General features: G+C 51.7%; 3 protein-coding genes across 3 annotated transcripts; 2 read left to right on the forward strand and 1 right to left on the reverse strand.

Annotated features, from left to right (window-relative positions):
• Nucleotides 1–1,281: 1,281 nt before the first annotated feature.
• On the forward strand, nt 1,282–3,967 carry BDV59DRAFT_171731 (fanconi-associated nuclease 1). The gene is made up of 3 exons (XM_073688600.1): nt 1,282–1,846; nt 1,893–3,345; nt 3,400–3,967. The coding sequence occupies exons 1-3, from the start codon at nt 1,407–1,409 to the stop codon at nt 3,907–3,909; spliced, it is 2,403 nt and encodes an 800-aa protein (XP_073550720.1). The 5' UTR covers nt 1,282–1,406; the 3' UTR covers nt 3,910–3,967.
• On the reverse strand, nt 3,968–5,032 carry BDV59DRAFT_171734 (40S ribosomal protein uS15). Its single transcript, XM_073688601.1, has 4 exons — nt 4,829–5,032; nt 4,684–4,754; nt 4,594–4,626; nt 3,968–4,326 (listed from the first exon to the last, which is right to left on the reverse strand). The coding sequence occupies exons 1-4, from the start codon at nt 4,957–4,959 to the stop codon at nt 4,106–4,108; spliced, it is 456 nt and encodes a 151-aa protein (XP_073550721.1). The 5' UTR covers nt 4,960–5,032; the 3' UTR covers nt 3,968–4,105.
• Nucleotides 5,033–9,247: 4,215 nt separating this feature from the next.
• Nucleotides 9,248–11,817, forward strand: gprM. The gene is made up of 4 exons (XM_073688602.1): nt 9,248–9,737; nt 9,787–9,941; nt 9,994–10,132; nt 10,182–11,817. Exons 1-4 carry the CDS (start codon nt 9,566–9,568, stop codon nt 11,225–11,227), a joined length of 1,512 nt encoding a protein of 503 aa, XP_073550722.1. The 5' UTR covers nt 9,248–9,565; the 3' UTR covers nt 11,228–11,817.
• Nucleotides 11,818–12,669: the final 852 nt, after the last annotated feature.

The following is a 12,669-nucleotide window of genomic DNA, read 5'->3' on the forward strand; positions in this document are numbered from 1 at the left end:
GGGGCGAGGAACTAAGTAGTGGTGGAGGAGATGGAGTTGTATAGATCTGAAGCTCTGGAGTAGGACTTTTAGCCCTCCGTAAAGGCCCCATAACCTCTTCAGGATTGAACGGATACAGGCCTCGCTTTCTAAAGGCATCCCGGATTATACGTGGCTTAAAGGCTTTATCACGTATACCAGGGATCTCCTTTAAAAAGATAGCTTTATCGTCGGTTTCCACACCAAGTCTAGCGAGATAGTTATTGCGATCCCGGTAGTAGTGTTTATACACCTGGAATGGCTGGCCATCAAGCAGTTGAATGAGATGTGTTGTATGAGGAAGAAAACAGTATAGAATGATGTAGTTCTGACCGCAGAACTGAAGAAATTCGTACGTTAGATAGGATCCATGACCATCAAAAAGCAGTAATCGAGGCTCATTTTTCCGCGTTAAACGACCTCTAGTATGGCGATCAAAATGATGAATCCAGTCAAGACCAATTAGATCAGTAGAATAGCCTTTAGGTGACAAGGCTATACGGTATTCGCCAGGAATATCTGAATCGTACCATCGCTCCATATGGACAGCGCCTTTAAAGATAAAATAAGGCGGTAGAATAGAGCCGTCTACAGCAATACATTCTATCGCAGAGACTAGCTCTCCTATCTCTTTTAATAGCCTGCCTCTTAAAGCCTGATTAGGCCTCCTTGTGACCACTTTTTGGGCTTTACCTTGACCTAGTTAGAGACCAGTTTCATCAAAATTATAGATATTCCGGGGTGGAATCTGCGAGATAAATGGCTCTAAAACGTCGTACCAATGCTGAATTAGACCAAGATCCTCTGCATTTAAACAGTTTTTCTCCTTTGGTTTCTGATTTATAAACTGGAACTCGTTTGGTAGGCGTTTAATAAAACGATAGACCCATACGTTGCCAACTATACGCGTCTCGTTTTCCACATTCCGCTGAAGAATCTAATTTGCAGCACGCTCAATCATTACAGGAGTAGGCGAAGAATATAGAGAATCTAACTGATCAATCCAACGAATTAGTGCTCCTTCCTATGCCTTATCAAGCGCTTTGGTTGGAGTAGGATGTGAAGATCGAGTTGCTCGTCCTTGAAGCCGTGCCCACAGTCACTGGTAAGGAACGTCAATTTGACGCGACAACGCTGAGATATTTGGATTTTTAACGCGTTTGGCTATTTTGCAGGCTTCAGAGATGCGGATCTCAATGTCAGAATAAGAATTCATGATTGTGGTGGTGTTTAGGAGGTCAAAATAGCTTCAAATTTATCGTTGGGATGAAAATTATCGTTGGGATGAAGCAGACCAACACCCGAAGGGGGGTGGGGCTGCTGACCTAAAGAGACGGCTATATCTCACCCCACCGCGTGTATATCACTTACCTACCTACGTGCCCACTATGTCCTTGCTGGACTATTGGGACACACAGCGGCCCATCGCAAAGCGCAGGAAAACAACCTCTGATACAGACACGCCGGATGCATCAGAGCTGGTGGTGTCGGATTCGCCCAGCACAGTACAGAATGAGGTCCTCCCGTCAGACGCGGGACCACCCAACAGCCAGACAGAGCTGGAGACCTCCCTTCCAGAGATCCTCACCGATAAGCAGGCCATTGACGAGTATGAGAATTTACGTGTATCCGAGACAGAGGAGTCCGCGCCCGGATTGCATGACCGCCTGCGCGATGGAAGGTGGCGAAAGGGAAAAAGTTCCATCTATGTAGACGCGTTCAACCTCGCGCTGGAGACGGTGCTGGAGGAGGAAGCGCATCTTTTCAGCGAGGCAGAGATGGAGGTCTTCCGGCAATGGAGGGGTCTATCTTACGAGTCGCAGTACCTGTAAGCCCTTGTTTACCCTGTTTCTGGCCCGCGCTGACCGACATAGATACGTACGGCTGTTCCTCCGCAAGACGTCTGCGTGGCACCGCATCCCGCGGCTGGGTTACTATTCCGACATCTCTGATATGTACTCCGTAGTCAAAGATCTCCAGTGCACCCGGAGCCTGCCTCCGCCCCCAGGGCCTTCCGACGAGGACCCGACGGGCCTGGAATCGCCCGAAGAGCTCGTTCTTGGGAACAGCTTTAAGTTCGCGGACAACACCGAGGACATCACCACATTAGAGGAAGCTTCTTCTCTTCTGCTACTCGAGGAACTGAAATCGCTTGCGAAAGAGGCCAAGGTCCAGGGTAAAAGCAAGAAAGAGCTTCTCGTCGCTTTACGTCGGACCAGTCAGTCGCAGACAGGTCTAGACTGGAAAACTTCCACAACCGGTGCTGCTCAACCAACGAACCGAGATGGTCACTTTGTACAGAAAATCCTTGACTATACAGGCGATTGTATCCGCCTCGCGGCTGGACCGCGGGCACTCTTTGAGCGCGTCCATCTAGTTTTCTACCGATCCACCGAATGGACCGAGAAATCCCTCACCACCATCATCCTGGCGAAAATCTCGCGTCGGAATTTTCCCGAGTATGTTGTCTGCCGCTCCACATCGATCTTCCCATCAAGGCAGTTCCTCGTAGAGTTTGAGTCCGCGCTGCGGGCTCAGTTTCAGATTGACAGCCTCCTCGAGTTTAACGGGACGCCCACGACAGAGCTTCTCCAGCAGGTTCGAGACATCGCCGATAAGGTGTATCCACGGTGGAAGGCGCTTCTCGAACAGGAACAGACGAAGGAAGAAACGGTTTATGAATATGGCGAAGGCGCCTACCTGCGTCGCTTTTCCCCCGCATGGGTTTATACAAGGATCATCCACAAAGGTCTCCAGCCGCTGGGTCGGTTCAAGGAACACAAGAAAGAGCACTGTATTCTTTCGGCGTTGCTGGCCCAGCGGTTGTTTCACGCGGCTCGACGGGGGGCTTGGTATCAACGAAAAGCCTTGTTGGAGGAACACTACATGTGGGCGCTGACGCCATTTGAAGGACGCAACGAGGAAAACCAGAAGAAACGCTGGAAGCGTATAGCGCTGCGGACCTGCGAGGAGGGCTTGGAGGATCCCTACTGCCACCTCACCTATCATTACGACCTTCAGAAACGGATCACGAAAATCGAAAAAGCGCTCAAGGTAGTGAAACGGGAGCAGCATGATTTCGGGCATGTCATGCTTGTCAAGCCCGTAGAACGGACAGTCGAGGGTATCCGGATTGAGCGGGAGGATACACCCCGCCGCAATGGATCTACCCAGGATGATTATCTGGCCAAGCAAGGACGTCCGACGGTATGGGTGGACGAAAGAGAGGGCGGAGGCGAGTGTAGAGTTGAGAGCATGTGTCTCAGCTGGTACCGAGACCAAGGGTGGAAGGGCTATCACTCAGAAGGGGGCATCGTTCGAACTTTGGTAGGTCGTTCCGGGTTTCTTCATTGTGAGACCATCGCTGACCGGAGCGTATAGTTTGGATACCTGTTCTATGACATTCTTTTCACATATGTACCAAACGTCTTTCAGACACCGTTCCAAACATGCCCATTGGATCTCCACACTGACGCCTTCTACCCTTCCCGCGCCTCAGAGATCAACCACCGTCTCGTTGAGATTACGAATGGTGAAGCGGAGCGCCTCATCCGCGCCGTACATGCCCAGGAGTCCTCGAAGCAAACATGCGCCATTGGGATCGACTGGTCCTTTGAACTCGAGGATTTGGTCGAAATCGCCCAGTGCTTCCGTGGTGAGGCCCTGGCAACGATCTGTAAAGTTCTGACACAGGAGTACCAGCAGCGCGGTAGTGGTATTCCGGATCTCTTTCTGTGGCGGCTCGACACTAAAGAAGTCATGTTCGCTGAGGTCAAGTCAGAGAATGACCGACTCAGTGATACGCAGCGGTTGTGGATCCACGTTCTCGTTGGGGCTGGGGTGCGAGTTGAGCTCTGCAATGCCGTTGCGAAAGAGGTTAGGAAAGAGTAGTTGTATATATTGTAGATACTATACACCTAGACGCATATACCCAATCTACAATGCATGAAGAAGCGCATGATTCTTGTCATAAATTTTTTTATTGACTATCGCGGCTAAATACTACAAACCCATTTCAGGGATTGCAATATACACATTAACCGACGGACATCAAGCCAAACCAAAACCGTCAAGACATAGGAGCAGTTTAGGCGACCATGGTGCTGGCGGTGGCGGACTCGTACTTCCAGGTGGGGGGAAGGACACCGACGGACTTGTAGTAGCGGGACAGACGGTGGACACGAGACTCGATGAGGATGAGGCGGAACTTGCTGTCCTTGTCCTTGCGGTTACGCTCGAGGTGCTTGCGGACGGCAACAGCCTTCTTGATGAGGTGGTACAGATCCTCAGGAAGCTCGGGGGCGAGGCCTGAATACGAAACATCACTCTGTCAGCCATTTGTTTGACCAAGCAGAGGCATAGCGGGCTTGTCTCCAATGCGGTGCGCATATGGAGAAGATTTGTATTTCTACGAAATCCATGTGCCCTGGTATAAGAGATTCGGGGTTCCGGAAGGTCGGAGAGGAACGTTCCTGCGCATCTCCAGCCGGTCGACTTGCAGGATCGGCCCTTCTTATCGTCCGTTTCCATCTTCCCTCATCTTGTTGGGGGTGTTCGGGGGAAGGGGGATCGTACCGTTGGACTTCAGGATACGGAGGATCTTGTTACCTATTGCCAATTGTTAGCGCTTTGTCGTGCGTACATGCAGACTGGGGATTGACATACCGGTGACAGTGCGGACCTGGGCAACACCGTGGCTGTCACGGAGGACAACACCGATCTGAGAGGGGGTAGCACTGTTCCGAAATCATCAGCATTCCATCCTCTTGTTCGACGCGCACCGGCGATAAATTTTCAACGACCGACATACCCCTTTCTGGCGAGCTTGCAGATCTGGTCAACAACCTGTTCGGGGGTGGTTTTCACCCAGGGAGCAGGAGTGCGAGAGTAGGGGATGGCAGAGGAGGCGATACCCTTGCCCTTGGAGTGAAGACGACCCATTTTGAAAGATTGAGGTGGTTGTTGGACGGGGAAGTTGTCGACGGTGGTTGAGCTGCGCGGAATGAAAGAGAAGTAACGGCCTCGAAGATAAGAAGTTTTTTTTTGGTGATGGTTCGGCTGTGGTGTGGGTCACGTGTGGTCACGTGGTGTTCTTCGCTTAACTTTAAGGTCTTTCTTCTCTTCCTTCTTTTTCTTTCGCCGAGTTATTCTTTTCCCTCAACCACCATCTCTGGAGGCAACAAGATGAGCTGATGTCGCTCACGGTGTTTGTCAATGGGTTCGCAATCTACTACGGTTTACTGACAGATTTGTCACTGCCACTAAGGCACATCCAGGTTAGTATTGATCCCCTTCTAGCCTCTCTGCTTCAATGATGAAACATCACCTTTTATTTTATTTTCTGGTACCTCTTATGTCAGAAGTTGGCCCTCGTGGTCTTCTTCGATGATCTAAATGGACTTCTGATCGCCTTTTCTCGCTATGTTTTTCACCGGAGACATTGCGACGCAGTAGCTGACTCTGATCCTATTCTAGGTTTAGTCTCGCGATCAATGACAGATTCGTACGCTCTGGTAGCCAATACAAGTCCATTTACAATGCTCGCTGGATTCCTGGACGATAAACGCAGACGTGTAGGATGTAGGATGACCGTTGGGGTATGCACGGCTGGACGATCCATGCTAGCACCAAATCTGAGACGTCTTGCGCATGGGAGATCCCGCCAAAGCGTCATATACGTCTGAAGTCTATCGAGGCGTACGGCGTAAATCCATGGTACGAAGGCAGACTCATCGGCCTCGAATTCAGATATCCGCTGCGATCTGTAGTATCTATTCAACATCTATCACACCGCTAGTAACCTCACGGTGCTCCCGACAGATGAACCCGGCCAAAGCCGTCTACCCCCGTACATGTAGCAGGAAACCGGCTGGGTCCGCGCCTGTATCACCACCAACAATGGAAGGTCTTCCTACATCAGGCTTTCCACTGCGGCCGATGGTCTGCATCTTGCGCCATAGTTCCCGTTCAGTTCACAATCCCATCGCTGCGGGTATGTCTGGGTTGGATGCAGCTGTCGTGTCCGTGAGCTGCGGGTTCTTCATGGTGGGCGGATGCCTACTTCCGGCTGCAGCAAACTCATTCGCGGAATGAGGACATCTCCCGGGCAGACCCAGACGGTCGTACAGTCATCGGGGATTCGGGTTCCTAGTGAGCACAAAAGATGGTGGCGGACCTGGCCGGGTCAAAATAGACCAGTTGTATTTCGGGGGTCGTCCGGGGAAGACCATAGCTTCTCCATTCGATGGGAGAGAAAAGGAAAATGGAAAGCTCCTATGGCAATGTCACAAGCCACGGCTGAGCTGCAAGACTCCTCACGGCCGATACGAGTGCACGGAATATGTATACGATCGTCCTGAGCTCTCATCCTGTCCAGGATATCTGCACAACGTTGATGGAGACGATAGATTGGACCGTGACGCACACGCGGTACAAAAGTACATTCCCCATCAGAGATGGTGATTTGGTCCTTAAGTCGGTCAGATCTATCGCGGCAGAGATGTGCAAGGGTCGTCCTTTGCCGCCATTGAACAGCCGTTGTGATCAATCGAGGTGGTGATGGGCCTATGATCGCCAACGGCTGGAGGGCTGACAGCCATGATCACCCTCAGCCCTGACAAGTGGCTTTCATTGGGCGACAGAGGAAGGAAATGGCCAACTCTCGCGCCTATCACTTTCTTGATGTATGGTACAGTTGGATGCTTGATACTTTTCAGCTCACCACGATAGCCGTGAAGCTCTGTTCTCCGCACACTAGCGACCGTCAATCCTCGTGCAATCAGTCCATCCGAGCCCAAAGGACGGACCCATTTAATCTATCTATCCGAGCAGGAGAGACAGACAGCTTTGTCGATCGCAAAGAGCAATTCCGACCGATCAAATCGCGGTACTTGATCCAGTCAGACGCAGGGCCCATTTATATGACATCTAGACCAGAGAGCAATCCCAGCAAGCCAAGATTTCTAGTCGAGCGCAGGAGTGATAACTCGTGCATGAGACCGTTATTCAGCACGAGCGCCCGTCAAGCAACCAGTGTAGTTTAGATTCCATGTTGGCATTTGCGTCCCCGATTCCCCGATGCTGGCTGAGCTGGGACTCCACCTCGTCCTGTCCACGCACTCCCATGGCGATTCATCTTCAGAATCTCCGTACTCCGGATCCCATCCTCCAGCGAACGGAACATCAGCTCGCTTAGACCCTGGTAAGGGGCCTGGGCCTGATGGCAAATGCCAATGGCTGACACCCTGTGTCATCACAACCAGATACGGAGGGCGCGGTCCGTCTTCTTGGTGCCGTGCCACGGGACGGCACCCCCATTAGGCGAGTTTTTAAGCCAGCACTCCCTTGGTTCATGATCGATCGGCACTGAACCTACCGTCCCCGGGGGTGAATTGAGGTTGTACCGACCCTGGGGCCGACTAATCGGATGCTGATCCTCAGGAAATGGGAGATGGCAATAATATCTGTCATACCGTGAGGCCATCCCGTCAGTGTGTAGGGGGTGTGACGGAACGTCTCCGTTCATCCATCCCGGCAACGTGGCTGGAGACATGCAGGCATTTTCTTGAGTCAGGGCCCAGAAAATTTGACAGAATAATAAACATCTATCTCAGGAATAGTGCAGAGAAATCTCTCCCTAGAAAATTCTACGGGCTATAGTTCAAACTCTGTGTTTAGGCTATTTTTGAGGCATTGGCTGCTCCCAACATACTCCGTATGGGGAAGAAGGACAATTAGGTTCGGATATTCACCGGACCAGGCCCAGGAGAAACTCAATTGCCACCTACCGAATTTGAGGCAGAGCGGACAAGCGGAATTCGTCTGAAGTCGTTCCCCTGGTGGGATCAATCCATGGCGTCCATCCCAAACAGGCGTCCTCCGCGCCATATATAGAAAGGCCCCACGTGCTGCTGACATGAAACGCGCAGCGTGTTCCTCTTTACGGAGTAGAAGTATCTATTTTTGCATATTGAAAGAGCATGAGATGATTTGGAATCGCATCAAGGAGCCACTCCAGAAAGCGAATTATCTGATCGTCGCGATTGACACAACAAGCCTTGTGGACTTGTCAGGATGCCAATCAATACTGGATCGCGAAAGAGCTCGACAGTCTCCGAGGTTCCTGGGCGGATGGGTCTCCGGTGCCCAACAACCAGCAATGGTGGATGTCGATCGATATCTGCCGTGGTGGTAACTAGATGTGGAAACACGACAGTAGCCCTAAGCGGGTCTCAGAGCCGCATCACCACCACGATGGGCGCAGAATCATCCGCTATCGTAGGAGTCCGCGGTGGTCAATGCCACCATCGTTCGCCGAAATGGGAGGAGGATCCTCGATGTTCGTGGACGGATCGATCTGGAATCCGAGATGGTCAACTACGATAGTCCCCGAGGTGATACACCCGATTTTGTCCGTCACACAATGCCAATGTCTTCATGTATGGAACGTTCAACGGAAATTCGAAATTCCCTTGTCAGAACAATCCAACAGCAACAAGGGAATTATGGCCAGCCTGCAGCACACCGTCAAACTCAAACCCCTCCTTACCAACGAGCGGATGATACCTGGAAGCATCCGCCCCGCCGGAGGGGGGCCTTGTTAGTGCCTGGGATGGGTGCTGATCGGGGTTTAGTGCCATACAGCGTACTGCGAATCCCGGTCCATCTAGCGGCGGATTGATGCAGCAGTGGCAGTCACTTTCACCATCTGGGTATCTTCTCCGGAAGCCTTATGCCGGCAAGATGTTTACTATGCCATGCCGCGGGGGCTAGTCAGTATCTGGCTAGAGATGTAGAACGTTGGAACAGTCATTTCGCTCTCGCGATTCCAGCTCCAATGAGGGATGCTTCCAAGAGCCCAAGGGCATTGGCAAAGCGACGGCCATGGATAAGGTGGACGAAAGGGGAGATTTGAGAGTAAGCGAACGGTAAGGTATACCATACGATGGGGCAGTCGGCACTTCTCCTGCCAATGGCCTTGCCGTCCGGCAGTAATGATACGGTTCAGCAACGCCTGGAACCCCCCGCTTTGCATACCCCTTTCGGTATAGGAGCACACTGAGAGGTCTATCACCATCACCATCGCCATCGCCAGACGCAGCACAATTCGTCGGCTCCACCTCTCTCACTGCATCGTGTGCCCCTGGTGCCAAGCTTGGCCTCGAGTTCCAATCAGCAACATGCGACGTGAACGGACCTTCACCCAGTCAGTCCACTGGGTCGATTTTCCCCATCGATTGGGACGATTCCCATGGGTGTCATCGCGTCGCCATGTATATCTGACATCCCTCCCCCCCTGGGTTTCTCCTCTCGTCCCTTTTCCCCTCCCCCTTCCTTCGTTTGGCACTCTATGAGTAGACTTCGGCGTTTTTCTTGATTAATCGCTCTGATTGCGCGGTGGTGAGCCTCGGAGCGGGGTGTCACTCGGCGACATTCTTTCTTTTCTACATTCTTGTTGCCGGTTGGGCCATCATCAACTACACCATTTCTATACCGCAACCACCCTGTCGCATTGCAAGTTAAGGAGTCTCAAGGCTTGAATCGCAACATGGCGAATGCCTCGTTACACGGACTTTGTCCGGAGCCTTTCTATCAGGAGTCTCTCTTTCCGTCATCGGGGGGTTTCATTGAGGGCCGGTATTGCGAAACTATTCCCATGGAACATGGCCATCTATCATGCTGTCTACCTTGTCCTCTGGCGGAATGGACTTATGACGATAGTGAGTCTTTACACACCCATCTCCCAGGATCCTCATTCACATCGCGCAGAATTGCTTTCGCAGACCAAAGTCGCCAGCTGGCTCGGTGTCGCCGTCCTTCCTCTCTGTATCTTCCTTCTTGTATCATATGCTGTTCTTCCCGTAAAATACACGCATCGGCATTATCTCAGTATATGCTTTACTCTGGGAATCTGCTTTATGGAGGTGAGAAAAGACTTCTCGCGCCGCCGGACGCCTTCTCGCTGACGTTCTCCAGGTCGCTTTCATCATTCCGCTAGGGATCAAACCGGAACAGTGCCACAATGCGATCACGCCCAATGACATGTACACTGACGTTTCGTGCGCCTTTACAGGTGCCTTGCTTCTCTTTGGAGGCTGGGTGGTGGTCGTGTGGAGTATGTGCATTCCCGATAGAATCCCGAGTCACCGTACTGACCAGGACAGGTTTCATCCGCACCGTCGCCTTCCACCTACAAGTGTGCTGGGAAGTCATAATTGGGAAGAAATTCATGTGGGGGGCCTTTGTGTGCGGCTGGGGCATTCCCATTCTCTGCTTGACTTTGATGCTCATCTACACGGGCGTCTCGTATCGCTTCGGCACCGTTTGTCACATCAATATCAAGCACAGCACCCAAGACTACTGGGCGCCCATTATGGCGTTCGCCGCTGCAGCGCTTGTCCTCCAGCTTGCCACCATAGGATACTGCATACATGTCTATATCCGATCTCTGTTCGACAGCAGCGATTCGACTACAAACAGCTCGGGACTGCCCTCCTACACTTCCAGCGTTCGCACCATGACCGCCCGTCAGGCATACCGACGAATCCGCCGGGTTCTGCAACTGCAATGGCGTGGCATTGGCCTGGTACTGATCATCATCGCCAATGTGATCTTCTTCGCCGTCGTCTTCATCGACATGAACAACGAGCTAGAGCTCACCCCCGCAAACATGAAGAAAGCAATCCCCTGGCTAGCTTGTCTCATTGAAGCGAAGGGCGACAAGAACCTCTGTCTCGACAAGGCCGACGCCATTCGACCGAACAAGGCCACGCTCCTGGCGGTGCTGATCCTCCTCTCGCTTGTTGGTTTCTGGAACTTCATCCTCTTCGCACGCCCGTCCATGTTCGCCGGGTGGATCGACCTCTTCAAGAACGGCTTCGGCGGCCGCGGCAACAACATCCGACGACACGAGTTTGTCTCTGCCGACGCGCGCAATCGTCTACCTGACACGCGCACATACGAAATGCTCACCAGTTCGGGCATCTCGAAGACGCCTGAACCGGTCGTGCGATCGCCCAGTCCAGCGCGCACAGCGGGTACCCTCAGCCCCGTGGGAGGGCGGCACTACGGCCGGGAAGCACGGTACGTGCGCCCGTCGATGAGTTTCTCGGGGCCACGACCGCCCGGTTCGTCGCAGGGCCAGGGGCGGGAGTGGGATCCCCAGGCCACCTTTGCGCGGGGACAGTCCCCAGAGTACCACTACCGGTAACCTCTTTTAAAAAAAAAAAAAGACTTAAAAAGTGTTGTATATCTATGAAGCATGATTGTATACCCTGTGTTTTGCGTTCCTTATCATTGTTTCTTACTATAATCTCCTCACCATGCAAACCGCATGACGAATTGTACGAGTGATAAATACTACCTACCTATCTACCCATTTTGCTTACACATTTCGGTTTTTTTTTTTCTTTCCCACCATTTCATTGTCTTCTCACATCTATTCGTCTGTTTTAGCCATGGGAAGGATGATGTGGACCCACGGTACGCATTGGGGCGGAAGTGCACCCCGCATTCGTGGGCGTATGGAGTATGGGGCCAAATTCTGAGGTTGCATGGAGTTCCAGGGGCTAGACGGGTCAGCCAGGGGCAGGATATAGTTACAGGTGTTATCGGCAGATCAAGCACGAAGAGCCTTCGGTAGTTCAACCGCGGTTTCAACATGTGTTCGTGACAGGACATAGAGGCATGCCTAGGCCAGGTTCGTTGATGCGAATTGATTTAATGCAGGTGGAGCTCGAACGGCATTGGTCAAGTACGGGAGCACTGAAGAAAATACAACTAGAAAATCAATAATGCTGATCAGAAGGCTCGAACTAGTAAGACTAGAGAGGGAGCACATGTGAATCCCTCGGCCCCTCTCCAGCCCAGACAACACGTCAACCTAGCCCTAACTAATGCTAAAATAGTTTACCGTTGGAGTCATTGTTCCATTCTAATCGTTCGATAGTCGGCGATCATCTACGGAATGAGCCTTCCACAAGCGATTATCAAAAACTATGTAGTTAGTACGGAGGACCTGACTGCGGAGACAGTACGAAGAATGGATTGCAGCATCCTTACGGAGCTAGTGCTTACAGCCTACCTAATAGTTCCTGTCGCTTTTTGGGTTGTATGTCGATGAGTTTATTGCACTAGGATCCTTCCACGCCCGACGAACCCGATATTTGCCCGCAAACCCGGGGGATCTGCGCGTGGTTTTCGTGCCAGGGATATAGACCCGTTCGATTCGTATCCTTGTTTATTGGCTTCAGACTACGATGTTAGTTTGGTACATGGGAGGGGCAGATCCTTCTCGTTTTTGTGTCGTTGAATGACGGTTGCGTTGACAAATGATAGGATACATGAGATACTTTCATGATGGTTCTCGCATATCTAGAATTCCAAGTGCCTTATGATCGTAGAGTCAGAAATTCTGACGTACATACATATTGTGGCGTGACCAAGAATAGGGAAGGGGGTCATGAAACCAGCGTCAAGTTCATCCTACATCTGTGGGGGTGAAACAATGAAACAGTATGTGGTATGACCAAATGTTCTATGTGTGATCCGTAAACTCATACACAGGACCAACCACGATGCCATAAGAGCATCAATTGGTACATGTACTTCCTAGTCTACCTAGGTAGGATTCGACCATTCAGTGGCTGCATA

This window comes from Aspergillus ambiguus, assembly GCF_047715705.1.
Source record: "Aspergillus ambiguus strain CBS 117.58 unplaced genomic scaffold BDV59scaffold_5, whole genome shotgun sequence".
Classification (NCBI taxonomy): Eukaryota; Fungi; Ascomycota; class Eurotiomycetes; order Eurotiales; family Aspergillaceae; genus Aspergillus; species Aspergillus ambiguus.

Bases quoted from the DNA above. Each gene is read 5' to 3' on its own strand.
- BDV59DRAFT_171731 (XM_073688600.1), top strand. From the start codon at position 1,407: ATGTCCTTGCTGGACTATTGGGACACACAGCGGCCCATCGCAAAGCGC. The intron at 1,847-1,892 runs GTAAGCCCTTGT...TGACCGACATAG, and splicing joins TCTTACGAGTCGCAGTACCT to ATACGTACGGCTGTTCCTCC. The intron at 3,346-3,399 runs GTAGGTCGTTCC...CGGAGCGTATAG, and splicing joins GGGGCATCGTTCGAACTTTG to TTTGGATACCTGTTCTATGA.
- BDV59DRAFT_171734 (XM_073688601.1), bottom strand. From the start codon at position 4,959: ATGGGTCGTCTTCACTCCAAGGGCAAGGGTATCGCCTCCTCTGCCATC. The intron at 4,627-4,683 runs GTATGTCAATCC...AATTGGCAATAG, and splicing joins CCAGGTCCGCACTGTCACCG to GTAACAAGATCCTCCGTATC. The intron at 4,327-4,593 runs GTACGATCCCCC...TTTCGTATTCAG, and splicing joins CCGTATCCTGAAGTCCAACG to GCCTCGCCCCCGAGCTTCCT.
- gprM (XM_073688602.1), top strand. From the start codon at position 9,566: ATGGCGAATGCCTCGTTACACGGACTTTGTCCGGAGCCTTTCTATCAG. The intron at 9,942-9,993 runs GTGAGAAAAGAC...GACGTTCTCCAG, and splicing joins TGGGAATCTGCTTTATGGAG to GTCGCTTTCATCATTCCGCT. The intron at 10,133-10,181 runs GTATGTGCATTC...TGACCAGGACAG, and splicing joins CTGGGTGGTGGTCGTGTGGA to GTTTCATCCGCACCGTCGCC.